The sequence below is a fragment of the Chrysemys picta genome, chromosome 20 (assembly GCF_011386835.1).
Source record: "Chrysemys picta bellii isolate R12L10 chromosome 20, ASM1138683v2, whole genome shotgun sequence".
Lineage (NCBI taxonomy): Eukaryota > Metazoa > Chordata > Testudines > Emydidae > Chrysemys > Chrysemys picta.
This window is the reverse complement of record NC_088810.1, coordinates 2,450,595-2,478,052: the sequence shown is the minus strand read 5'-3', so window position 1 is coordinate 2,478,052 and position 27,458 is coordinate 2,450,595. Positions and strand designations below refer to the sequence as shown.

Below are 27,458 nucleotides of genomic sequence, written 5' to 3'. Positions count from 1 at the left end.
CTTGTCCTCTCTGGCATCTCTCAGTCCCGTCTCTCTACCCCTCTTTGTCCCAGTGCCAGCTGTGAGAAACAATTGCAGGAAAAGTTCTGCTCAGCGCTGGGATGGAGCATATTCAGTACAGACAGTCTTCAGAGAATTTAGATGTCAAATTCTTAGGCTGCACATCTTACTGCACATCTGCAATCAGGAATTTTATTTGGGGCTGGGGGTCGGTTGCGGTGGGAAGAACTTAAGTTGGCCAGTTTGGGAAGGGTTTTCACAGAGATGGTCAAGGCCTGTCCCTGGCATGTCCTCCTGCCAAAGCTCAGGTGTTGAGGTCCCTGCTCCAAAGCTTGGGGGCACTAGAGCTTCTCAATGAAACCATTGTAAGAATTCTTCATCTGGAAAAACAATGTGCTTTTCCCCCCTTAGCTTCGCTCTTGGAAATGGCCCGAGCCATCCGAGCAGAAACGTACCAAAAATCTGCCTGAGGCAGATGCCTGTCCTAGGAAACTTCAGTTTGGCAAAGTTATAAGTAACTGAAAACAGGGGCTTATAATGTGAAGTGTTAGGCAACCATCCCAAGGTGACGCGACCAGCTCTGTCTAGGGATATGTCTGCAGTAGAGAGGGAAGGTGTCATTTTCAGCTTGAGTAGACATACCCGCCCCAGTGTGGACACTCAAACACAGGCTTGAAAACACTGAGGCCACAAGCTTGGGTCCCACAGACCCAGGTTTCCAGTGCAGTGTAGACGTGCCCTCTCTGACCTGTATCACCCCAAGTGCAGTCCTGCCCCTTTCATTGGCCCAGTTGGGACCTCCCATTTGGGCACAGGGAGGGGGAGGGAGGATTGGATCCACTTCAGTTACAGGGACCAGCAACCCTGTGACAGAGAACAAAAGACCAACACGTCTGACACCAACCCCATAACTAGTGGAGACTGGACTGAGGGGGGGGGGGTGTTTCCTTCCTTCTCACATGTAATGTGACAGAAGAGAGAGAAACTGACTAAGATTGGGGAACGGGAGGGAACAGCTGTTTTTTTTCTTTTCAATGAAGATTATTTTTACTTCAGCTGGAACCAGACAAAACTGAGGTCAAATTCGCAGCTTCTACAATTTCTTTGATCGCCCCACAGGAAAAGCTTAAGGGGACACTGTCCAATGAAATACCGAATTAAGCACACACTCCTCACCTGTGTTACTAATAATGCCGAGCAGAGGTATGGATTCTCAGCAACACTATGGCCTGTCCTACACTTAAAAATTAGATCAACCCAGATATCTTGTACTGGGCTGTGAAATATGTCACACCCTGAGCACCGAAGTTAGGTTAACCTAACCGCTGGTGTAGAAGTGGCTAAATTGACAGAAGAATTCTTCTGTCGGCTTAGCTCCTGTCTCTTGGAAAGGTGGATTAAAGACATCAATGGAAAAAAAACCTTTTGTTGATGTAGGAATCAGTTGGGGGCTGATCTAAAACCTCTCCAGCGCATCATCAAAGATCTACAACCTATCCTAAAAGATGATCCCTCACTGTCACAGATCTTGGGAGACAGACCTGTCCTCGCTTACAGACAGCCCCACAACCTGAAGCAAATACTCACCAGCAACCACACATCACTGAACAAAACCACTAACCCAGGAACCTATCCTTGTAACAAAGCCCGATGCCAACTCTGTCCACATATCTATTCAAGTGACATCATCAGGGCCGGCGCTTCCATTTAGGTGACCTAGGCGGTTTCCTAGGGCACCAGGATTTGGGGTGGCGGCAATTCGGCGGCAGGGGGTCCTTCTGCGCTCCGGGTCTCCGGTGGCAATTCTGCAGCGGGTCCTTCACTCGCTCCGGGACCCGCCGCCGAAGTGCCCTGAAGACCGGGAGTGCGGAAGGACCCCCCCGCCACAGAATTGCCGCCGACAACTGGGAGCGCAGAAGGACCCCTGCCTAGGGCACCAAAAACCCTGGCACCGCTCCTGGACATCATCATAGGACCTAATCATATCGGCCACGCCATCAGGGGTTCATTCACCTGCACATCTACCAATGTGATATATGCCATCATGTGCCAGCAATGCCCCTCTGCCATGTACATTGGCCAAACCGGACAGTCTCTACGCAAAAGAATAAACGGACACAATTTTGACATCAGGAATCATAACATTCAAAAACCAGTGGGAGAACACTTTAACCTGTCTGGCCATTCAATGACAGACCTGCGGGTGGCTATATTACAACAGAAAAGCTTCAAAAACAGACTCCAATGAGAAACCGCTGAGCTGGAATTGATATGCAAACTAGACACAATCAACTTAGACTTGAATAGGGACTGGGAATGGCTGAGCCATTACAAACATTGAATCTGTCTCCCCTTGTAAGTATTCTCACACTTCTTATCAAACTGTCTGTACTGGGCTAGCTTGATTATCACTTCAAAAAAATTTTCTTTTACTCAAATGTGGGGAGGGATAGCTCAGTGGTTTGAGCATTGGCCTGCTAAACCCAGGTTTGTGAGTTCAATCCTTGAGGGGGCCACTTAGGGATCTGGGGCAAAATCAGTACTTGGTCTTGCTAGTGAAGGCAGGGGGCTAGACTTAATGACCTTTCAGGGTCCCTTCCAGTTCTAGGAGATGGGATATCTCCATTAGCTTTTAATTGGCCTCTCAGAGTTGTTAAGACAACTCCCTCTTTTTCATGCTCTCTGTATGTGTATATTTATCTCCTCACTATATGTTCCATTCTATGCATCCGATGAAGTGGGCTGTAGCCCCGAAAGCTTATGCTCAAATAAATGTGTTAGTCTCTATGGTGCCACAAGTACTACTGTTCCTATGTCTTTAATTTCCCAGAGACGGTCCCAGGAATGGAAGCACTCAGGGGTGACAGGTAAGAGATGTTCTGCTGCAGGGTGGGTTGGTGAGATTGATTCCTGGTGTCCTTTTAGCAGCTTCTTCGCCGCTGCAAGTCAAAGGGACAAATGATTTTAGATGGTTGCTATGAAAATGGCTTCTAGCTACTCTGTGTTTACCATTCCACACTCAGCTCCACCCTGATAACCCAGCCAAAGACCAGTCCAGGGGCTTGTCCTTAGAGCTGGGCAAAAGTGTTAAGCCAAAACGTTATTTATTTTGTTGCAAACAATGCAGGTTTGATGACACTGAAATGTTTTGTGAATTTCAGTTGCTTTTGCCAAATTTTCCATTCGGGGAAACACACCCCAATTGCAGGAAAGAACAGACATGTTTTGTTTTGACATTTTGTAAATGAAAAGTTTCAAAGTGGCTTTTTGTTTCACAATTTCCTCCGATTTCTTTAATTCCACAATGATTACAAAAATGGTAGAACTGAAATGTAACATTTCCTTTGTCCCAAACAAATTTTTAACTTGTTAATTAGCTGACAATTTTTAAAGTTCTGTTTTCGGCTGTGTTCCCCTGACTTTTCAAAATGGCCAACAAACTGCGAAATCCATTCTTTCCCCAGCTCTAGATGCATAGAGTCATAGGACTGGCAAAGAGCTCAAGAGGTTTTCTAGTCCAGTCCCCGGCACTCATGACAGGACAAAGTATTATTTAGACCTGAGGCCACACGTTGGGGGCTCATGTGGGGTCAAGTGTCCCCCTCAGCAGCTGGCCCGGGTGAGGAGCGAACCAGAAATGGAGAGACGGGGAGGGGCCAGAGCCACTTCCCTCTGCTGGGATGCTGCCTGCTGCCCCATCCCAGCCCCACGCGTGGCTTTGACTGTCACTAAAAACTGTTGTTTGTGTTAATGTATTTAGCTTTCTATGCAAAATCCTAAAGGGGCCGATTCAAGGTGCTGCCTGCCCCTGCCATAAGTTACAAAACCAGAAATAAAATGAACCAGCTCGCTAACCCAGGGCTATTTTCTGAGGGGGCCTGTGTGTTCCAGAGTGAACAGCCGCCCGCCCCATCTTCAGCCCACTCCCTTTGCTAGCAGAGCTCAAATGCAGGGCCGGATTAACTTTTTCTGGGCCCGGCACCAGAAACAGGTAAAATCAGATCTTACACTGGAGTCCCATTTCTGTGGATTAAAATGGTGGTGGTGAAGCAGCGCCCCGTGCTCAGGTTCCGGGATGTCCTTTTCTGCAAAGAATTCAAACATTATTATTTATGTAAACAGTTTAATTTGTGAAACATGGACCCATTTCAGGTTTTTTTTAATACGGTATACCGGGGTCGGCAACCTTTCAGACGTGGTGTGCCAAGTCTTCATTTATTCACTCTAATTTAAGGTTTTACATGCCAGTCATACATTTTAACATTTTTAGAAGGTCTCTTTCTATGAGTCTATATTATATAACTAAACTAGTGTTGTATGTAAAGTAAATAAGGGTTTTAAAATGTTTAAGAAGCTTCATTTAAAATTAAATTAAAATGTAGAGCCCCCTGGACCGGTGGCCAGGACCTGGGCAGTGTGAGTGCCACTGAAAATCAGCTCGCGTGCCGCCTTTGGCACCCGTGCCATAGGTTGCCTATCCCTGCGGTATACCAATGGGCTAAGGCAGTCCACTATGGAGTAAGGGCCTATCCATTTTGATTCCAGTGAGTGACCCCTTTTTCCCATATTAAGGTACATGGCTTGGTCCTCTGTTTCCCACAAGGCTGCCTTGTGGGCCTTTGTTTCTGAATTTTGTTGTTCATGTGTTCGATGGCCGGATTAACCCTCTACTGACAGGTGGTTTTATTTTCTTGTAACTTTGAGCCATTGAAAATAATCATGCTGGGTTATATTAGAGCTCTCTCCTTCACCCTGTACCAGGTACCTAGGATCAATCTCTAGGCGCATTGGATGTCCAAACAGAATTTGAAAGGGTCGAATTTTTGTCCTTAGTCTATTACTGCTGCAGAGGGCAGCCAACATCAGAGGCAGTTTATCCAGCCCGTCTTTCCCCGTGTGATTTACTACCCTCCAGAGCGTTTCCTTAATAGTGCGGTTCATGCGCTCTCCTTGGCCTGAGGCCGGTACGGTATGTGGAGCTTTTGTTTAATTCCCAAGGCTTGTATCAGTGTGGTAAAGATTTCTACTACAAAGGTTCCCCCATTGTCAGAATCTATTATTTCGGGGGTGCCACTACCTCATTAAAGAACTTTTTGGCACTACCCTGGTGCTATCTTTTGTGGGAAATGCCTCCACCCATCCTGAAAAGGAATCGATTATCACCACTAAATACTGGAATCCTTCCTTCCTCCTTGGCAATTTATCAATAACATCAATTTAACCCTGTGCCACGGCCCAAGCCTTCGTTGGTGCATCATGCGTTGCCAGTGCGGAGGACGAGCCTTGTCCTGAGCGCACCGCACATAGTGTCGCATCCATGTTTTAACATCATCTTTCATTCCACTCCTTCATGCATCAACTGATGGGCTACGTTAAACAACTCCTGTCTTTTGGTTTTCCCTGGAACTCGGTTAGGGTGATCTGTAGCGCCATCTGTTGGCTCAGATGTGTCAGCACAGACGTTCCTTTTCTGATGTCTGGTTACAACTGCTATGTCGTGTTGTCAGGCTATTGTATCTACCTGGTTATTCCAGGCGGCCTCCATACCGTTCCTTTACTCAGGGCCGGCTCCAGGCACCAGCCAAGCAAGCTCGTGCTTGGGACGGCAGATTCTAAGGGGCGGGATTCCCTCCAATCCTAGGATGCCACAGCTGCCCTTTTTCTTCCTTTTTTCTTTTGGTCCGCTGCTCCGGCCGCCCTGTAGGGGGTGGCGGAATGGAGGAGGGGAGCGCCCTGCTGGGAGCGGGGTGTGCGCTCCGTCTGCCCCAGCTGGTGCCAAGTCTGCAGCAAGCCCGGCAGTCTGCATCCTTCCCTCCTCACTGACCTTCAATTCACCTGCAGGCAGGAGCGGCGTGGAGCCCTCCCGGTAGGGAACGCGGCGGGAAGAGCCGAGTGGCGAGCGCCCCGGCTGAAGGAAGCCCTGGCTGTCCCCCTTCTCTCTCTCTCCCCACTAGCTGGGGCGCAAACTCCGCTGCCCCGGGGCATGTCTGCAGCGCAGGGAGTCCCGCTAGCTAGAGTGCAGACGCTGCCTGCCCAGCGGCTCGCCAGCACAGCCGGGGAGGCAGCCGCAAGTCGCCAAGTAAGTGGCACCGAAAGTTTGTACCCTGTATTTTTTTTTTTTTTTTTTTGCTTGGGTGCGGTAAAAAAGCCAGAGCTGACCCTGCCTTTACTGTGTGACTTTACATGTCGCACCTTTAGCTGTTTAGGGTTCTTTGTTAGCCATATTTCCATTCCTCTAAATATGCAACATCCTTTACATCTACTACTTTCCACCCATTCCTATACCAATCAGGTTGTGACAGGTTTGGTCACCGAGACCCCCTTGGGACGGTCACCAGACGTGCTGAAGTGACCTCTGAGCCCGTTTTGATCCACTCAGCTCAGGGGCTTCTCAGTTAACAGGGACTTTCCCAGCGCCCAGTGTTCAGCCTTTCTGGGAAATTTGCAATTTGTACAGTTCTAGCTTCTTCTGAGCTTTACTCTCACTCCGTTTGCTTACTTTTCTGTCCCTATTTCCCTTACCCGAAATAAGCAAACAGAAAATCACAAACCAGTAAGTACTTTGTCTGTTCTCCAGCCACCACACTTCAAACTCACTTAAAATCACTACCACTATCTCAAAGCAATCAGCTGTGCACAGACCCTGCTCGACTACGCCACTGTGACAGGTTCGGTCACAGACCCCCTTGGGACTGTCACCTGATGTGCTGAAGTTACCCCTGCCAGCTTGGGACTCCACAACCCTGCCTTGTTGAGCCAGACACCTAGCCTGCTGCAACCGGACCGGACCGCCCGACTTGCACCGCTGGGTGGTACTTTCAAAAGGAACTTAGTGTCCCAAAAAGCAAAGAGGAAGATTGCACAGAATACAATTGTGTTCAAAGTTGTTAGTGATACCAACTTCCCACTGCTCCTGGAAAAGCAACAGGTAATCGATACGTAATCATTGCAAATCAGACCTCGCACAGCAAACTCTTCACAGCTCAGGAATTAAGCAGGTGTAGGTGCATCACCTGCTCAGGCAGGTCTCTGCTATAAACGTACATCGGTACAACTACAAATCCACCCCCCTGAGCGATGCACTGGAGTCACTCCACATTTACACAAACCGATGGATGGTTCACAAAGAACGATTTTCAAAATGTTGTAAGCTGGCCAAATCAAAATCAGATTTCAGCTGGACGCACCTGGCTGGAGTTCTGAATTTCCACTTTATACTTCCACCTTTGACCTGATCTGTTTCAAACAAAACAAAAACAAACACACAAAGAAATTTACAATAACCGAAGTGTATATTTTTTCACTATCTTTGCTGTCAGAAAATAAGAGAAAACTGTTTAATTGCTTAAATGTTCTAGAAAAAAAAATTCACCCTCAGGTAACAGCCAGAGCTCTGTGCAGGTTGATTATAGACAATGCAGTGAAGAGGGGATTGAGGGGAAAGGGTAAGAAATGAAGAATGTCAGACACTAAGCAATTCCTTAGCCAAGTGGGATGAAAAGAATTCCAGTCCCCTCTGCTTGTAGAAGCAAAGAGGACAATGTGGGACTCTCACACACTGATCTAAACCCCTTAAATCAATTGAAAAGTGGCTGGGTGGAGCTCAAAGAAATTAGACTTGAACTTTTTTGTGTGTTGTTTAGGGTTACCATATTTTGTGCCTCCAAATGGAGGACACTCCCCGGGGGCCCGGCCCCGCCCCCAGCCCCGCCCACGCCCACGCCCATGCCCCAACTCCGCCCCCTCCCAAAGTCTCCACCCCCTCCCCTGCTTCCCGCGAACATTTAATTCACGGGAAGCCTGAAGCAGGTAAGGGGGGCGGGGGGAGGAGGCGCGGCCCAGCCTGGTCCCCCCGCGGCTCCAGCCTGGGTCGGCTCGGGCCCTGGGGTGCCGGCCCCGACCGACCACCCCCCGGCTCCCAGCCCCGCGGGCCCGGCGCATCCCCTGGCTCCCGGCCCGGCGCACTCCCCGGCTCCCCGACCCCGCCGCACTCCCCGGCTCCCCGACCCGGGCTCCCCGACCCCGGCGCACTCCCCGGCTCCCCGACCCCGGCGCACTCCCCGGCTCCCCGACCCACTCCCCGGCTCCCCGACCCCGGCTCCCCGACCCTGGCGCGCTCCCCGACCCCGGCGCACTCCCCGACCCCGGCTCCCCGACCCCGGCGCACTCCCCGGCTCCCCGACCCCGGCTCCCCGACCCCGGCGCACTCCCCGACCCCGGCGCGCTCCCCGACCCCGGCGCACTCCCCGGCTCCCCGACCCCGGCGCACTCCCCGGCTCCCCGACCCCGGCTCCCCGACCCCGCCGCACTCCCCGGCTCCCCGACCCGGGCTCCCCGACCCCGGCGCACTCCCCGGCTCCCCGACCCGGGCTCCCGGCCCGGCGCCCCCCCCGGCTCCCCGACCCCGGCGCCCCCCCCCGGCTCCCCGACCCGGGCTCCCCGACCCGGCGCACCCCCCGGCTCCCCGACCCGGGCTCCCGGCCCGGCGCACCCCCCGGCCCGGCTCCCGGCTCCGCGGGCCCGGCCCGGCACCGCGCCCCCGGCTCCCGGCCCCGCGGGCCCGGCTCCCGGCCCGGACCCTGGCCCCGCGCCCAGCCCGGCCCGGCACCATGCCCCCGGCCCCGGACAAAGAGGCCCCGGCCGAGCCTCCCGATTTTCCCGGACATGCCCGGCTTTTGGGGATTTCCCCCCGGACGGGGATTTGAGCCCCCAAAAGCCGGACATGTCCGGGAAAATCCGGACGTATGGTAACCCTAGTGTTGTTTCAATAGATTCCGTGGTACTTTCAAAAACAACAAGGAATCCAGTGGCACCTTAAAGACTAAGTCCTTGTTGTTTTTGTAGATACAGACTAACACAGCTACTCCGGATACTTTCAGTTTCCGTATTACTTCATCGCAGACTTACAGGAAGAGAGAGACAGAGAGAGAGAGAGACAGCTGAAACACACAGGATTACCCTATGTCTTTAACTTCCCCAAGAAGGTCCCAGGAATGGAAGCACTCAGGGGTGGAAGGTAAGAGATTTTCTGCTCCAGGGTGGGTTGGTGAGATTGATTCCTGGTGTCCTTTTAGCAGCTTCTTCATGTTTGTAAGTTGAAGGGACAAATGATTGGAAATGATTGCTATGAAGGCCTCACTGAAAACAGCTTTTAGATACTCTGTGTTTACACATTCCACATTCAACTCCACCCTGATAACCCGGCCAAAGACCACTCCAGGGGCTTTTCCTTAGAGCTGGGCAGAACGGTTTGGCCAAAACATTCTGTGTGTGTGTAAAAAATGCAGGTTTGGTGACACTGAAATGTTTTGTGACTTTCAGTTGGTTTTGCCAAATTATTTGTTTGGGGGGAAGGGCAGCCTAATTGCAGGAAAAAACAGACATGACATTTTGTAAATGAAAAATTTCAAAGTGGCTTTTTGTTTCCACAATGATTAAAAAAATGGCAGAACGCAAAGGAAACGTTTCCTTTGTCCCAAAACAAAACAAAAATTTAACTTGTTAATTAGCTGACAATTTTTAAAAGTTCTGTTTTCCACTCAACCCCAAATGCTTTTTATTCCCCTGAGTTTTCAAAATTACCAACAAACTGCAAAATCCTTTCCCCAGCTCTAGATGCATAGAGTCATAGGACTGGCAGAGAGCTCAAGAGGTTTTCTAGTCCAGGCCCCGGCACTCATGACAGGACAAAGTATTATTTAGACCCGAGGCCCCAGGTCGGGGGAGGAAGGGGGTCATGCGGGTCAAGTGTTCCCCCAGCAGCAGGCCTGGGTGGGGAGCGGACCAGAGCCGGAGAGACGGGGCAGGGCCAGAGCCTCTTCCGTCTTCTGGGACGCTGCTTGCTGCCCGCCCCCTCCCGAGGCGTGTCACTAAAATTTGTTGTTTATGGAGCTTTGTTTGCAAAATCCTAAAGGGGCCGATTCAAGGTGCTGCGTGCACCTGCCATAAGTTACAAAACCAGAAATAAAATGAACCAGCTCGCTAACCCGGGGCTATTTTACATCAAGTAGCAGTTTTTTACAATCCTACCGATCAGTAACTACTACCAGTAGCACATTCCTACGGGGAGCAGTTTAATACACTACACCTGGCAGGGAGAGCGAAGCAGCCCCCTTGGCTGGGGAGGAGCTCCCACACCACAGGGACACACTGTAGGGTTGCCAGTGTCGGGGGGAGGCACCGGGACATCAACCCGCGCCAGCCATGGGTGTAGTTTGGGGGGGCATTGCCCCCTCACTGCCCCCTCCCCCTGATTTCTGCGAGCGCCAAGCAGGGCTTGCTGTGCACAGCCTGTCCAGTTGGGAGGCAGGTTCTGTCCTTCCCATGCTGCACCAGCTCGCTCGGTGCCGCTCCCCGGCTGGGCTGGCAGCTCGGGACGCTCCCTGCCTGGTCCTGTTTCTGTATCAGGCTGAGTGCCCGTGTGGGGGCAGTGCGAGGCAGTGGGGGAGAAGAGGGATGGGATAGGACAGGGGGAAGGGAAAGGGGAGTGGAATGGGGCAGGGAGAAGAGAAGGGGGAGGGGATGGGGGAGTGGGATAGGGACAGGGAAGGGGATTGAGGAATGGGATAGGGGCGGGGGAGGGGATTGAGCAGTGGGATGGGGCAGGGGGAGAGGATTGAGGAGTGGGATGGGGGCAGGGGGAAGAGAAGGGGGAGGGGATGGGGGAGTGGGATAGGGACAGGGAAGAGGATTGAGGAGTGGGATGGGGCAGGGGGAGGAGATGGGGGAGTGGGATGGGGCAGGGGATTGAGGAATGGGATAGGGGCGGGGGAGGGGATTAAGGAGTGGGATGGGGCAGGGGGAGGGGATAGAGGAGGGGGAGGGGATTGAGGAGTGGGATGAAGGCAGGGGGAAGAGAATGGGGAGGGTATGGGAGAGTGGGATAGGGACGGAGAAGGGGATTGAGGAGTGGGATGGGGCAGGGGGAGGGGATGGGGGAGTGGGATGGGGCAGGGGATTGAGGAATGGTATAGGGGCAGGGGGAGGGGATAGAGGAGTGGGATGAGGGCAGGGGGAAGAGAATGGGGAGGGGATGGGAGAGTGGGATAGGGATGGGGAAGGGGATTGAGGAATGGGATAGGGGCGGGGGAGGGGATTGAGGAGTGGGATGGGGCAGGGGGAGAGGATTGAGGAGTGGGATGGGGGCAGGGGGAAGAGAAGGGGGAGGGGATGGGGGAGTTGGATAGGGACGGGGAAGGGGATTGAGCAGTGGGATGGGGCAGGGGGAGAGGATTGAGGAGTGGGATGGGGGCAGGGGGAAGAGAAGGGGGAGGGGATGGGGGAGTTGGATAGGGACGGGGAAGGGGATTGAGGAGTGGGATGGGGCAGGGGGAGGGGATTGAGGAGTGGGATGGGGGCAGGGAGAAGAGAAGGGGGAGGGGATGGGGGAGTGGGATAGGGACGGGGAAGGGGATTGAGGAATGGGATAGGGGCGGGGGAGGGGATTGAGGAGTGGGATGGGGCAGGGGGAGAGGATTGAGGAGTGGGATGGGGGCAGAGGGAAGAGAAGGGGGAGGGGATGGGGGAGTGGGATAGGGATGGGGAAGGGGATTGAGGAATGGGATGGAGGCGGGGGAGGGGATTGAGGAGTGGGATGGGGCAGGGGGAGAGGATTGAGGAGTGGGATGGGGGCAGGGGGAAGAGAAGGGGGAGGGGATGGGGGAGTGGGATAGGGATGGGGAAGGGGATTGAGGAATGGGATGGGGCAGGGGGAGAGGATTGAGGAGTGGGATGGGGGCAGGGGGAAGAGAAGTGGGAGGGGATGGGGGAGTGGGATAGGGACGGGGGAGGGGATTGAGGAGTGGGATGGGGCAGGGGGAGGGGATTGAGGAGTGGGATGGGGGCAGGGAGAAGAGAAGGGGGAGGGGATGGGGGAGTGGGATGGGACGGGGAAGGGGATTGAGGAATGGGATAGGGGCGGGGGAGGGGATTGAGGAGTGGGATGGGGGCAAGGGGAAGAGAAGGGGGAGGGGATGGGGGAGTGGCAGGGGGAGGGGATTGAGGAGTGGGATGGGGGCAGGGAGAAGAGAAGGGGGAGGGGATAGGGGAGTGGGATAGGGATGGGGGAGGGGATTGAGGAATGGGATGGAGGCGGGGAAGGGGATTGAGGAGTGGGATGGGGCAGGGAGAAGAGAAGGGGGAGGGGATGGGGGAGTGGGATGGGGCAGGGGGAGGGGATAGAGGAGGGGGAGGGGATTGAGGAGTGGGATGGGGCAGGGGGAGGGGATTGAGGAGTGGGATGGGGGCAGGGGGAAGAGAAGGGGGAGGGGATGGGGGAGTGGGATAGGGACGGGGAAGGGGATTGAGGAGTGGGATGGGGCAGGGGGAGGGGATTGAGGAGTGGGATGGGGGCAAGGGGAAGAGAAGGGGGAGGGGATGGGGAGTGGGATGGGGCAGGAGAGCAGGCGTGGAGGGGCATGTGCCTGCCCAGGCACCCACAGCCCGGGTGTGATGTGTATATTTACAGCCCTGCCGCGGATACAAACGTGCATCTGCAGGCACCAGAAAGGATGTGAATCCAACCCGTGATCCGCATCCGCACCTGCAGCAGCCAGCCACTCACAGGGGCTAGCGGGCGGGGGGGGGGAAGTGTTGTCTTGCAGGGAAGAGGCAGTGCGAGGGTGAGGGCTGGGGGTGAGGGTGGCGCGGGGCCAACAAGCGGCCCCAGCGTGTTCTGCTCCCGGGGTCAATGTGGGTCTCACAGACACTGATCGAAACCCCTTCAGTCAGTTGAAAAGTGGCTGTTTGGAGCTCACAGAAATTAGACTTGAACTTCGCTGCATTTTGTTTCAATGGATTGTGTAGTTACTTTCAGTTTCCCTATTACTTCATCTCAGACTTACAGGAAGAGAGAGACAGAGAGAGAGAGTATCAGAGGGGAAGCTGTGTTCGTCTGGATCTGTAAAAAGCAAATTGCGTCTGATGAAGTGGACATTCACCCACGAAAGCTTATGCTCCAATACATCTGTTAGTCTTAAAGGTGCCACAGGACCCTCTGTTGCTTTGTAGAGAAAGAGAGAGACATCTGAAACAGGAAAGGATCACTCACCCTATGTCTTTACCTTCCCCGAGACCGTCCCAGGAATGGCAGCACTCAGGGGTGGAAGGTAAGAGATTTTCTGCTCCAGGGTGGGTTGGTGACATTGGTTCTCGGTGTCCTTTTAGCAGCTTCTTCGTGTCTGGAAGTGGAAGGCCCAACTGACTGAAAATGGTTGCTATGAAGGATTCCTTGAAAATAGCTTCTAGATCAGGGGTGGGCAAACTTTTTGGGCCGAGGGCCACATCGGTGAACAGAAATTCTATGGCGGGCCATGAATGCTCATGAAATTGGGGTTGGGGTGCGGGAGGGGGTGAGGGCTCTGGGTCGGGGGGTGGGCTCTGGGGTGGAGCCGGGGATGAGGACTTCAGGGTGTGGAGGAGGCTTCGGACTGGGGTGGGGGAGTAGGATGCAGGGGGGAGGTGAGGGCTCCGGCTGGGGGTGCTGGCTCTGGGGTGGGGCCAGGGATGAGAGGATTGGGGTGCAGGAGGGTTGCTCTGGGCTGGGATTGAGGGGTTTGGAGGGCGGGAGAGGGATCAGGGCTGGGGCAGGGGGTTGGGCCATGGCGAGAGGCTCAGAGGTGCAGGCTCCGAGCGGCACTTACTGCAAGCAGCTCCCAGAAGCAGCGGCATGTCCCTTCTCCAGCTCCTACGCGGAGGCACAGCCAGACGGCTCTGCAGGCAGTGCCCTGCAGCTCCCATTGGAGCAGGGCCATTGGAGCACGTAGGAGCCGGAGAGGGGCCATGTCGCTGCTTCCGGGAGCTGCGTGGTGCAGCCCCTGACCCTGTGCCCCAGCTGGAGCTCGAGGGTTGGCTTAAAACGGCTTGTAGGCCGGATCCAGCCCACAGGCCGTAGTTTGACCACCCCGATCTGGCTCCATTGACTGCAATGAAACTACGGCCGATGGACCCCAGCTGGGATCTGGCCCCTTTTGCCTGCAAATGCTGCTTACCCCGGTTTAGAGCTGTTCATCCTGACTCTCATTCACACCGAGTCCCCTCTACAACTCTCTGCTCACTGCACGGCCCCGCTGAAGGAGTCAGGACGTGACTGAGAATCAGACCCAGTTAAGCAGCCAGAGTGACTCCTGGTTTGCGCCGGGGTGAGTGGGGCTGCAGGGAACCCGGGGCTGCAGGGCCCGTGTGAATGTTGTTCCCAGGGGCTGGTGTCTGGAATGCAGCTAATCGGAGCATTTTCTCTCCTTCTCTCGCAGATGCAAAATGGTCAGAGGCAGGATGGGAGCGAGCCCTGGCTGGTCGCTGCGGTTGGTGGCTCTGTGGACTCTCTATGGTAGGTACTGCCTGTTCCTGCTTTGCTCTCCTGCTTCTATTGAGTGATCTGGTGTCACTTTAATTGTCCATTTCCCTCCTGGGTTTGCCCCTCCCCTTTTTGTTAGCTGGTCCCAGTCTGTCCCAGTGGCGCCGTTTCAGATTTTTTGGGGGGTGGGGACCAACTTTAACTGTGATTTCAAGGGGCTACTTAGGCACCTGAAAACTCCAGATTTTTTTGCAGATAAGAAGTTAGAAATTCACTGACAGGAGCCCTGTATCTAAATCTTTCTACAAGAAGGAAAACTATAGATACCAACCCCAATGAAAGCCATATTTTAAGTTTATATGTAAGTTTAGAACAATCAGGAGATAATACAGATTTTATTTGTGTACGAATTTTAAGTTATTTTACAGATATAATTAAAAATACAATTGGAAAATAATTGTACAATCTGCACAGTGTATGTGGGTTACGTATGTGCTTTTCCATTGATACAGTTATACTGGGACAACCCCGAGAGCGCACGCACTGACTCTGGTGTAAACCTGCCCTATACCAGTCTAGTGCAGTGTTACTGGGTCGCGGCACGTCAGGCAGTGGGTCGCCTGGCTCACCACCCAGGGATCCTAGCGGCGCTGGTCAGCACCATCAATCAGGCCGTTAAAAGTGCCGTCGGCAGTGCTGCTCGGCTAACGCAGGCTAGTCCCTACTTGTTCTGACACCGCGCTCCACCCTGGAAGCGGCCAGCAATGGGTCTGACTTCTAGGGAGTGGGGCCTTGGGGTCCGCAAGCTGCCCCCGCCGCGAGCACCGGCTCTGCACTCCCATTGGCCGGGAACTGGCCAATGGGAGCTGCGGGCGGGAGGGGCACTGCCTGCGGGTAAGAACCGTGTGGAGCCTCTTCCGCACCTCCGCCAAGGAGCCGGACCTGTTGCTGGCTGCTTCCGGGGCACAGCACGGTCTGTGGTGCCAGAACAGGCGGTAAGGCTGCCTTAGCACCCCACTGTGCTGCTGACGGGGAACCGCTGGAGGAAAGCCCACACCCAAAGCCCACATCCCAATCCCCAACCCTGAGCCCCCCCCCCAAAACCCGGAGCCCCTTCCTGCATCCCTCATCCCCGGCCCCACCCCAGAGCCTGCACTGTCAGCCCAGAGGCCTGACTCCCTCCTGCACCCCATCTCCATGCCACAGCCCTGAGCTCCCTCCCACACCCTGAACCCCTCATTCCCAGCCCCACCCTGCAGTCCTCACCCCCAGACCCCAACCATCTGCCCCAGCCCTGAGCCCCTGCCACACCCCAAACCCCTCATCCCCAGCTCCGTTGAGTCTCAGGCATCAACAATTTTCTTCAACTGGGTCCCCAGAAAAATAGTTTGAGAACCACTGGTCTAGGGTAGTCCCCCTCATATACAGACCTAGCTATACTGGTTTAAAACCCCTTCATATCACTGCGGTTGCAGCCATGTCGACACTACACCCTTCTGCCAGCACAGGCCCTGTCTACACTGTGAACGAGGGGGCCGATTCCCCAGCTCGCGGTAGTTCAGGGATCGCTGGGGCGAGTATAGAAAGCCGTGTAAATGCAGTAGCACAGACAGCCACAGCTGCAGCCAGTGGGCACATACTCGGCATGGCTAAGCCAGGCCTCTGCTGCCGCCACGTGTCCTACCGCGGCCCCGCGGCTATTTACACCCCCTACACTGGGTCTAGTTCCCGTCTACAACCCGCTAGTGTAGACGCAGGCCCTGTCGGCGCTAGGAGCACTTTGCCCGTTTACTATCCCAGCAAAGCTCTTCTCGTGTGGCCGGGCCTATAGCATAGTGCGTAAAACCATCCCCTGTGAGCGCAGCAAGCCATCAATAAAAGCCCAGACGCTGGGATAGCCGTGTGCACAAGGGACTTCCTCCAGCCCAGCGGGGTTAACAGGGGAATTGTACGTGGCAGTGCTGTGATGCTTTTTGTTACTAATCCGTAACCGTGCACTGGCCGTGGGTCTGTGGGAATGGGGTGCACCTGTTACGGATGCACATGTCCGACGGTGGCAGGCTTTTCAGCTCATGAGTGCAAATATTTGGGGAGGGAGAGGAAATGTGGGTTCAAGGTGAAACGCTCCCCCACCAACCTCTGCTTCCCTTTAAGGAGTCGCTGGAGCACAGCCATCCATCACAGCTCACTATGGCAAGGACATCACTCTGGACTGCACCTTCCACCACATACCGGGGGTAAAACTCCAGCGACTGAACATCACCTGGAAGATGCAAAGAGCCGAGGGAGCAGCTCTCCTGGTTCACAGCTACTATGGGCAGAGGGACCTGTGGCAGGGACAGGACAAGGTTTACCGGGACCGGACGCAGCTGTACCGAGAGGGAATCCACAAAGGAAATGCGTCCCTGAGACTCAGGGCTGTGCGCTTCCAGGACGAGGGCTCCTACCTCTGCTACGTCACCTCTGAGCTGGGAACCTCGTCCCAGAAGATTTCACTGGCCGTGCTCAGTAGGTTTCTTCTGCCTGTGTACAACGTGATCACCCAGCAGAGCCAGGTCTGGGTAAAGCGCCACAATCCCCCAGTGCAGACACAGGCCACGTCTGCGCCAGCAGCGCTTTGCCTTGACTTTCAGCCACCGTGTAGTGTTATGTTTTTACACATAGGTTTAGCCCACACAAGCACAGCGCTTGCCTTTGTCCTCTGCTAGTGGCTTTATAAATTAAAGAGATAATAGCCTAAGAGTGGTAACAGCTGTTGGAATTGTTCCTTTAGTTCATGTGATAGATGCACGTGCCTTTAGTTCCTATGGTCATGGGTTCAAATCCCACTAACAGCCCAAGGGGAGGGTTGGTGATGTTCTAGGCCTTTCTGTGGATGTGAATTTTGAAGGAAATGGTAGGTGGGTGCAAACTTTTTACTGCACAGAAAATGCTGAGTGCTATAATGCTGTTAGTCTTCTCGGTAATGTGGAAGGTCTGTGTGTGTTGTTGTACGTGTGATGTGTGTGCGTTGTGTGTGTGAAATGTAAGTGTGGTGGGCTGGGAGTGGTCTGAAGGTAGTGTGTGTGGTGGGTGGTTGTTGTGTTGTGTGCATGTAACGAGTGTGGCATGTTTGTATGTGTTACTATTGCTGGTTGGTTTCTATAAAATAGAACGGAAAATGTGACAAAAAGTTGCCTCTGGAGCTGGGGTAAATAATCCTGAGCCTTGTTTCTCGTTCAGGGGAGAGGGAAATGGAGTCTCCTATCGTAGCTCAGCGGGGGCAGGACGTCACCCTGAGCTGCCCCTTTGAATGCGGATTAAACCTCCAGCCGTTGAACATCACCTGGAAGAAGGAAGAAGCCGAGGGGCCGGATCTCCTGGTTCACAGTTATTATAACGGGATGGACACGTTGCAGAGACAAGATGTCGCTTACAAGGACAGAACACAGCTCCACCCGGAGAGCTTCCCGCAGGGAAATGCGTCCCTGACGTTACGGAGAGTTCGCAGCCAGGATGAGGGATTCTACATCTGCCATGTCAAGCCGGAACTGGGGCAGTTTTCTGTGCGGATGCAAGTTACAGTCGAAGGTACGGGACAGTGTATAGTACAAGCCCCGAGGGGTTTTCCTACACTTGAGAAAAGTGCTTAAGGTATCTACCTTGATGTAGCCTTAACCTTTTCTCCAGCCTTGGCAGGTTCTACCTCGATAGCTCTGGTCCAGGGTGTCCCTCCTTCCCCCTAGGGTCAGTATGAGCCACACGTGCATTGCTGGGTTCTGACCCCACCACAGCCACACAAGGAAGAGGCCTTGCGGATACCTCAACGAAAGCTGCTGCTTAATGTGCAGGGGCAGGGGAAAAACCAACCAGATGTTAGACTGCACAAGGGCTGGGAAGGGAAGGGCTGAGAATATACCAGTAGCATCCACCAGAGTTTTTATTTTGTTTTCTGTTTGTCTTTTACAGGCTCTGTGAGTGACCAGCCATCACCAGTTGTGTTCTATGTCTCCTTGGGTTTAGCTCTATTATTATTAATTATACTGTGTATTATCATTATGAAGTGCCGTCATTCCCTAGTGCGAAAATTCAGGATTTTTCAGTTTTGGTCCCAACAGAACCAGCAGGAGGGCAGGGACCAGTCTGAGTCAAACCCGTTGACAGCCAACGAGTCATCAAATCCAAACGCATTCCTGCCACCACCTGCCAGCTCCTTCCTGGTGAGGCTCAAGACATTTTTGTTTCCTTCCTGTTTGCATGTGCTGGGGGTTGTTATGGGGTTGGGTTGCTGGGTGACAAGGGGGATTCTTAGATCGTTACAAATATTTGGTTTTGCTTTAAACGGTGGCATTGTTTCCTGGTTGGTTTTGTTATTGGTATTGTTAGTTATTATGGAGCAGCAGCAGCCGGGAGACCCACGTCCTGTACACGGGGGGATGATGGCGGGATATGGGGGAGGATTGCAAAAGTTGAGCAGCAGCAGAAGGTACAAACCGCAGCACGTACTAGGGGAAAAAGAAATTGCCGGGGGAAGGCTGGCATAGTGGTTAAGGCAGCCGGTCAAGCTTTGCCCAAGCTGAGTTCAGATACCAGTGCTGCCACATACAGCAAACCCCTCTGGAAGGGCCTTTCAACTGGAATTGTGCTCCTTGGTCCTTCAGTGCTGGCACTGACCAGATAATCTGCCAAGTGCCAGCTATGTCACAGATGCAGCATTTAAATCCTAGGGGGGGAGTGAAATGCACAAAGGGACATGTGGTGCTGTAACAAGGTGTCACTTAAGGAGAGTTCCCTTTCTACAATGCCAAACAATTCATGTGTCGTGCACAGCAGTGCTGCGGATCCATAACTCCTAACACAGATTTTCTTTCCTCTCCCCAAATGTGAATCTTTTCTAGGAGACAGACTTCAACTCACAGACCTATGGAGCGGTTACCATCAGACGCCCTAGAGGCTCTCGAGTCATGAAGCCAGGTTCTCGCAGGGAGACGCTGAGTTTTCCAGCATCTTGGGTAAAACACTGTGTTTTTCATGCTTTGGGGGTTTATAACCAAATCAGCCTGTGGCAGGTAGCAGCACTTGACGTTTAGCTGAATTAAGACGGGACAAAGCCACTTGTTTATTCGGATCAGGAATGGTTCAAGCTGGTAGAAGATAGGGGCAATGGACCAAATCCACAACTACATTGATTTAAACCCGCTGAGGATCTGGCCCTGGGCACTTCGGTATCCTCGGGAGGGCACGTCAGGAGATCATGGTTAAAATTTTAAAAGCACCAAAGTGACTTAGGAGCCTGAGTCCAATTTTCAAGGATGCCTGGAGCACTTTGGAACCTAACTCGCATTGACTCTCAGTGAAAGCAGAACTGTTTTAAGTGACAGGCAGGACTAGTTCTACCATCCAGTTACTGGGGAGGGGGAGAATTGAGTATTTTGGGGTCCCCTGGATATTGCTATTTAAAAAACAAACAGCCATCCAGGAGTGCAGAGGCAAATTCGACCCCTGGAAAATCTTGGAAATTAAGAATTTAAGAGAGTAAAATGTGGCTCCTGTGTCAGTATTTTGCTGTGAGTTATATAAAGGATGAAACCTCTATAATCTGCTACAATTCTACTGGATAACATTGTACATATAAGGGCCTTTCTGACAATAATTGGGGGCCCTTGAAAAAAAAATGGGGGGGGGGGCAAATATGCCAGGCCTGGTGAAAGAACAACCAGGCCCCATAAGTCCAGAGCTTCTAGAGAATTCAGTAAAGATTCGAGAGCTTTGCTGAATCAAGGTCATACAGAGCTGGAGCTCTTGCATGTGACAAAGGCAGCCGTCCTTAAATGTCATCACAATCTTGTTGCCTATTGACTAGAGACCCTATTGAGTGTAGCTGTTGGTTTTGATTCTATACTGCCTGTGGAAACGAAACTATCCATAACTGATATGTGTTGTTCCCTTTCCTTAAGGCTGGCAACCAAAACAGCATGAACTACAGGGAAGAGCTGCTACAAAAGAGGCAGTTTAGGAAGAGTTTGCCATGCTCTCTGCAGGAGAAATTGGAGAACTGAAAGCTGCTGTTGCAACAAATAACCCCTCAGGGCTGGCTTCCGCGCTGCAAGAGGTCAGTGAGACAGTCAAGAATGAAAAGCTTGAAGTTGCTGTAGTTGGAGAGACGGGATCTGGAAAGTCGTCTTTTGTCAATGCCACCCGGGGTCTGAAAGAACATCATACAGGTGCTGCTGAGACTGGGGTGGTGGGAGAAATGATGGTGGAGCCCAAGGGTTATTCACATCCCGGACACCCCAACGTAACGCTATGGGACCTGCCAGGGATCGGGACAATGAATTGTCCCTCAGACACTTTCCTTGAGCAGCGTCACTTCAGACAGTGGGACTTGGTCATTGTCATCTCCTGTGGGCGCTTCACAAACACCGATGCCAGACTTGTTGAGGAGATTCGAACGCTGGGGAAGACGTTTTACTTTGTCTGTTCCAAAGTGGACTCAGACGTGGTGTCTGCACAGATAAGAAACTTCAGTGAGGAGAGCGCCCAGCAGACGATCGGAGAGGACTGTATCTCGCACCTGGGAGGGGAAACCGACGTTTTCCTGATATCCAGCTGGGACCATGACAAGTTTTATTTCCCCCACCTGCAGCGAACGTTAGCCAAGGAATTCCGCCGTCACAGGGCGCGTGGTTTGCAGCCGGCTCTCTCAAAGAGTTCTTTGCCCATTTTGCACAAGATAAACAAGTGTCATTGTAGGAGGCAGAGCAGATATGGGGACAAAATCTACTCAGGTAGCTCCAATTTACACCACCAGATTATTTGGCCCATGTCCTACTTTTGTGTCCCTCTGCCAGCAAAACAAGGTGCCTACGATTTATTAGGGGTCCCACTGGCCAGGGAGTCACAGTTCTTTCCCCGCTCCCCTGGTGTTCTGGGGGAGGGTTGGTGTGATGGTTTGGGGAGCTGTCTCTGGACCTTCTGAATTCTGGGTGATGCATGAAATTGTATCACCCTGTCGTAGGAAGCCGGATCCACCTCTGCCGACAGTGCACACAGCAGGTACACGCCGGGAAGGTACTCGACACTCAGCCATGGCACTTGGACCACAATCGCTCTGCTAAAGAGCTGCAGCCTACGGGAGAAAGCAACAGTTTGATCTTCCCTGTCCAGAGAGAGGGGAGAAAATACGCAGTGATAAATAAATAAATAAATAAATAAATAAAAGGCTGACGGCACCTGGTCATGGCGCCCGGGTTAATTGACGTGGGCGTGTGCTGCGGGGCTAAGAACAGCCAAGGGGACCTGCCCGCTTGAGCCAAAGGGCCGAGACCCTCCCCAATCCCTGGGTTTCACAGCACGATTGACCCAGGCTCTGAGACTCGCTGCTGGGAGGGTTTTGTTTGCTATGGAGACGGACCCTCGACCTGTTCTTTGCTTAGGGGTCCTATGGGCCGGGCTCCCAGACCTGGGGTTAGAGCTCCTATGGGTAGGCCACTCAGGCAGCTTGATTCCCTAATTCTATTGGTTGTTTATACAGCAGCCAGGAGGTGGTGTTCAGCCGCCGCCACATATTCCATGTTGCTTTTAGGTTTCCCAGACCTATTGGTACCAAGTCCACAGTAGTGTCTGCCTGCTTGTGAATGAGGCTATCTTACAGTTGTGACAAGGAACTTAACTTATTCTTAATTACCCCCAGGTCTACAGTATTCATAATCCCTGCTCCAAAACCAACTCCTCCTAATATGGTGTCTACTACATCTCGTTTTGCTCGGCCATTGGAGTGTGGATGTGTTTTTATCCCGGCCATTACAATAGAAAGGGAGTAGGGTGAACATTTGGGTTCCAATTTAGACACATTCAACTGAGTCCATTCCATACCAGTTTTTATTTTTACTAATAGTGGATTTAACAAGACTTTTACTGGATCACTTTGAGTCACAAACAAATTTTTTTTTTAATTTAACTGGGATACCTCTTTCGAATGCATAATCTCTAGTCCAGGTTCTGGTGCATGTGTCCGGGAACCATAGGTTATTATGGGATATGGTCCAATACCCCGTAGTAAATCGAACCTGTGGTGTTTATAAGGTGAACCTTAAGTCCCACTTCCCCTTCCCAGGCATACACATTGGTATTTCCTGAGGGTTTTAAGAGTTAGCTGGTGTTTTTATCATTTCTTTCCATGAGGATCACCGGATCACGGGTAGGAATCCATGATTGGTTGGCAGGGAGTGAATTATTCCTTAAATATTGGCTTATAAGGAGGGCTGCAACTTCTTCCATGATCGCTCTAATTATCTGGGCACTAAAAGTTCCCAGAAACAGGTAAAACCAGACCTTACACTGGAGTCTCATTTCTGTGGATTAAAATGGTGGTGGTGAAGCAGCGCCCCGTGCTCAGGTTCTGGGATGTCCTTTTCTGCAAAGAATTCAAACATTATTATTTATGTAAACAGTTTAATTTGTGAAACATGGACCCATTTCAGGTTTTTTTTAGTACGGTCCGGTATACCAATGGGCTAAGGCAGTCCACTATGGAATAAGGGCCTATCCATTTTGATTCCAGTGAGTGACCCCTTTTTCCCATATTAAGGTACATGGCTTGGTCCTCTGTTTCCCACAAGGCTGCCTTTGTGGGCCTTTGTTTTTGAATTTTGTTGTTCATGTGTTCGATGGCCGGATTAACCCTCTACTGACAGGTGGTTTTATTTTCTTGTAACTTTGAGCCATTGAAAATAATCATGCTGGGTTATATTAGAGCTCTCTTCTTCACCCTGTACCAGGTACCTAGGATCAATCTCTAGGCGCATTGGATGTCCAAACAGAATTTGAAAGGGTCGAATTTTTGTCCTTAGTCTATTACTGCTGTGGATGGCAGCCAACATCAGAGGCAGTTTATCCGGCCCGTCTTTCCCCGTGTGATTTACTAACCTCCAGAGCGCTTCCTTAATAGTGCGGTTCATGCGCTCTCCTTGGCCTGAGGCCGGTATGGTATGTGGAGTTTTGGTTTAATTCCCAAGGCTTGTATCAGTGTGGTAAAGATTTCTACTACAAAGGTTCCCCCATTGTCAGAATCTATTATTTCGGGGGTGCCACTACCTCATTAAAGAACGTTTTGGCACTACCCTGGTGCTATCTTTTGTGGGAAATGCCTCCACCCATCCTGAAAAGGAATCGATTATCACCACTAAATACTGGAATCCTTCCTTCCTCCTTGGCAATTTATCAATAATATCAATTTAACCCTGTGCCACGGCCCGAGCCTTCGTTGGTGCATCATGCGTTGCCAGTGCGGAGGACGAGCCTTGTCCTGAGCGCACCGCACACAATTTCACATCCATGTTTTAACATCATCTTTCATACACTCCCATTCTGCTACTTGCTGTAGCCTTCTTAAAGTGCCTTCCACTCCTTCATGCATCAACTGATGGGCTACGTTAAACAACTCCTGTCTTTTGGTTTTCCCTGGAACTCGGTCTGTAGCGCCATCTGTTGGCTCAGATGTGTCAGCACAGACGTTCCTTTTCTGACTTCTAGTTACAACCGCTATGTCGTGCTGTCGGGCTATTATATCGACCCGGTTATTCCAAGTGGTCTCCATACCCGTTCCTTTACTGTATGCCTTTACATGTCGCACCTTTAACTGGTTAGGGTTCTTTGTTAGCCATATTTCCATTCCTCTGAATATGCAACATCCTTTACATCTACTACTTTCCACCCATTCCTATACCAATCAGGTTGTGACAGGTTTGGTCACCGAGACCCCCTTGGGACGGTCACCTGACATGCTGAAGTTACCTCTGAGCCCGTTTTGATCCACTCAGCACAGGGGCTTCTCAGTTAACAGGGACTTTCCCAGCGCCCAGTGTTCAGCCTTTCTGGGAAATTTGCAATTTGTACAGTTCTAGCTTCTTCTGAGCTTTACTCTCACTCCGTTTGCTTACTTTTCTGTCCCTATTTCCCTTACCCGAAATAAGCAAACAGAAAATCACAAATCAGTAACCACTTTGTCTGTTCTCCAGCCACCACACTTCAAACTCACTTAAAATCAATACCAGTGTCTCAAAGCAATCAGCTGTGCACAGACCCTGCTCGACTACGCCACTGTGACAGGTTCGGTCACAGACCCCCTTGGGACTGTCACCTGATGTGCTGAAGTTACCCCTGCCAGCTTGGGACTCCAGAACCCTGCCTTGTTGAGCCAGACACCTAGCCTGCTGCAACCGGACCGGACCGCCCGACTTGCACCGCTGGGTGGTACTTTCAAAAAGAACTTAGTGTCCCAAAAAGCAAAGAGGAAGACTGCACAGAATACAATTGTGTTCAAAGTTGTTAGTGATACCAACTTCCCACTGCTCCTGGAAAAGCAACAGGTAATTGGTACGTAATCATTGCAAATCAGACCTCACACAGCAAACTCTTCACAGCTCAGGAATTAATCTGGTGTAGCTCCATCACCTGCTCAGGCAGGTCTCTGCTATAAACGTACATCGGTACAACTACAAATCCACCCCCCTGAGCGATGCCCTGGAGTTACTCCACATTTACACAAACTGATGGATGGTTCACAAAGAACGATTTTCAAAATGTTGTAAGCTGGCCAAATCAAAATCAGATTTCAGCTGGACACATCTGGCTGGATTTCCGAATTTCCGCTTTATACTTCCACCTTTGACCTGATCAGTTTCAAACAAAACAAAAACAAACACACAATGAAATTTACAATAACCGAAGTGTATATTTTTTCACTATCTTTGCTGTCGGGAAATAAAGATTCACCCTCAGGTAACAGCCAGAGCTCTGTGCAGGTTGATTACAGACAATGCAGTGAAGAGGGGATTGAGGGAAAAGGGTAAGAAATGAAGTGTCAGACACTGAGCAATTCCTTAGCCAAGTGGGATGAAAAGAATTCCAGTCCCCTCTGCTTGTAGAAGCAAAAAGGACAATGCGGGACTCACACACACTGATCTAAACCCCTTAAATCAATCGAAAAGTGTCTGGGTGGAGCTCACAGAAATTAGACTTGTTTCAGTAGATTCCGTTGTACTTTCAGTTTCCGTATTACTTCATCGCAGATTTACAGGAAGAAAGAGAGAGAGAGAGACGGCTGAAAAACAAAAGGATTACCCTGTTTCTTTAACTTCCCCGAGACCGTCCCAGGAATGGCAGCACTCAGGGGTGGAAGGTAAGAGATTTTCTGCTCCAGGGTGGGTTGGTGAAATTGATTCTCGGTGTCCTTTTAGCAGCTTCTTTGTGTCTGTAAGTTGAAGGCACAAATGATTGGAAATGATTGCTATAAAGGCCTCACTGAAAATAGCTTTTAGATACTCTGTGTTTACCATTCCACACTCAACTCCATGCTCATAACCCAGCCAAAGACCACTCCAGGGGCTTTTCCTTAGAGCTGGGCAGAACTGTTTGGGCAAAACATTGTTTTGTGTGTGTGGAAAAAATGCAGGTTTGGTGACACTGAAATGTTTTGTGAATTTCAGTTGCTTTTGCCAAATTATTCGTTTCGGGGGGAGGGGCAGCCTAATTGCAGGAAAAAACAGACATGACATTTTGTAAATGAAAGTTTCAAAGTGGCTTTTTGTGTCACAATTTCCTCCGAGTTCTTTAATTCCACAGTGATTAAACAAATGGTAGAACTCAAACGTAACGTTTCCTTTGTCCCAAAACAAAACAAAAATTTAACTTGTTAATTAGCTGACAATTTTTAAAAGTTCTGTTTTTGGATCAACCCCAAATGCTTTTTATTCAAAATTACCAACAAACTGCAAAATCCATTCTTTCCCCAGCTCTAGATGCATAGAGTCATAGGACGGGCAGAGAGCTCAAGAGGTTTTCTAGTCCAGTCCCCGGCACTCATGACAGGACAAAGTATTATTTAGACCCGAGGCCCCAGGTCGGGGGAGGAAGGGGGTCATGCGGGTCAAGTGTTCCCCCAGCAGCTGGCCTGGGTGGGGAGCGGATGAGAGCCGGAGAGACGGGGCAGGGCCAGAGCCTCTTCCGTCTTCTGGGACGCTGCCTGCTGCCCGCCCCCTCCCGAGGCGTGTCACTAAAATTTGTTGTTTATGTAGCTTTGTTTGCAAAATCCTAAAGGGGCCGATTCAAGGTGCTGCGTGCACCTGCCATAAGTTACAAAACCAGAAATAAAATGAACCAGCTCGCTAACCCGGGGGCGGGGCTATTTTCTGGGGGGGCCTGTGTGTTCCAGAGCAGACAGCCGCCCGCCCCGTCTTCAGCCCATTCCCGTTGCTAGCAGAGCTCAAATGCAGGGCCGGATTAACTTTTTCTGGGCCCGGCGCCAAACATATTTGTGGGGCAAGATGCAAGGGGGCGGGATGGTCAGTCTCCAGAGTGAGGGGCGGGCTGGGGGCAATGCGGCACAGCGTGGGGGGAGCAGCCCCGCTCTGCGCAGTCCAGCAGGAGGGCCCTGTTTACAAACCTGCAGCTGCCAGATGCACACTGGCCTGCCCAGCCCTGTGCTCTCAGCATCTCCCTTCCCCTTGAGGGTGGGCCCACACCACACCGCCCCCCTTCCCAGTGCCCCACCCTTATGTCCAGCGCCCCCTCACCCAGAGACCTCCACCACAGATCTTTATGCCCAGCCCCCACCCCTCCCAGAAACCTCCCCCACTGGCCTCCCACCACAACTACACAACACCCTGAACACCACACTGCTCGCCCAGTGCCCCCCGCCCATAGACTGCCCCACTGCCCACCACCTTCCTCACGGTCCCACCATCACAGCTGCACAGCGCCCCATAGTCCTGAGGGGATTCTGCACTCCAAAATTAAAAATTCTGCACATAATATTTTAAAATTCTGCAAATTGTATTTGTCAATAAATAAATGTGGAGGCCCCAACGTGGCAGTGGGGAGCACAGACCTCTGGCTGCATGGAGGTGGGAGATCACCCTGCAGCCTCCCCCCACCCCATTCCACCCTGGGACAGGGACTCGGCAGTGAGGCTGCACCCAGCCCTGACACAGCACAAGGGCCAGGCCTGCCATGGATACACCCTGGGACCCTGCCCCTTTTTGCGCCAGGCGCACCAGGTGTGGGCAGAGCAGCTCAGCCCGGCAGCAGGATCCGAGTGCAGAGGGACTAGGTGTGGGGGGATCCAGGTGGGGGTAGGAGAGTTCTCTGGGGGGGGTCTGGGTGCAGGTGGCTCAGTGGGGGATCT

The 27,458-nt window shown here is 52.1% G+C and overlaps 2 protein-coding genes and 2 long non-coding RNA genes across 5 annotated transcripts in view; 2 read left to right on the top strand and 2 right to left on the bottom strand.

The window, feature by feature from the left end:
- Nucleotides 1-1,060: 1,060 nt before the first annotated feature.
- On the bottom strand, nt 1,061-7,635 carry LOC135976739 (uncharacterized). Its single transcript, XR_010594038.1, has 3 exons — nt 7,188-7,635; nt 4,009-4,085; nt 1,061-2,939 (listed from the first exon to the last, which is right to left on the bottom strand). It is a non-coding gene; the product is annotated as an uncharacterized LOC135976739 (long non-coding RNA).
- On the top strand, nt 2,934-21,504 carry LOC101947196 (CD276 antigen-like). The gene is made up of 9 exons (XM_065573999.1): nt 2,934-6,928; nt 8,845-9,016; nt 12,837-13,106; nt 14,250-14,326; nt 16,448-16,801; nt 17,516-17,863; nt 18,242-18,492; nt 19,171-19,284; nt 20,230-21,504. Exons 3-9 carry the CDS (start codon nt 13,084-13,086, stop codon nt 20,329-20,331), a joined length of 1,269 nt encoding a protein of 422 aa, XP_065430071.1. The 5' UTR covers nt 2,934-6,928; nt 8,845-9,016; nt 12,837-13,083; the 3' UTR covers nt 20,332-21,504.
- LOC135976737 (uncharacterized) lies at nt 17,222-26,779 on the bottom strand. The gene is made up of 3 exons (XR_010594036.1): nt 26,037-26,779; nt 25,397-25,526; nt 17,222-22,688 (listed from the first exon to the last, which is right to left on the bottom strand). It is a non-coding gene; the product is annotated as an uncharacterized LOC135976737 (long non-coding RNA).
- The window catches only part of LOC101938176 (interferon-inducible GTPase 5-like), a 60,912-nt gene continuing 56,136 nt past the window's right edge, over nt 22,683-27,458 (top strand). Inside the window, exon 1 of one of the 2 annotated variants that reach the window (XM_065573971.1) lies at nt 22,683-25,454. In XM_065573971.1, coding sequence (XP_065430043.1) covers nt 25,432-25,454 — 23 coding nt within the window. In that variant the 5' untranslated portion in view covers nt 22,683-25,431. The remainder of the gene's footprint in view (nt 25,455-27,458) is intronic. The other variant, XM_065573975.1, reaches the window with a different exon arrangement.

Bases quoted from the DNA above. Each gene is read 5' to 3' on its own strand.
- LOC101947196 (XM_065573999.1), top strand. From the start codon at position 13,084: ATGGCAGCACTCAGGGGTGGAAG. The intron at 13,107-14,249 runs GTAAGAGATTTT...CTTCTCTCGCAG, and splicing joins GCAGCACTCAGGGGTGGAAG to ATGCAAAATGGTCAGAGGCA. The intron at 14,327-16,447 runs GTAGGTACTGCC...CTTCCCTTTAAG, and splicing joins GGCTCTGTGGACTCTCTATG to GAGTCGCTGGAGCACAGCCA.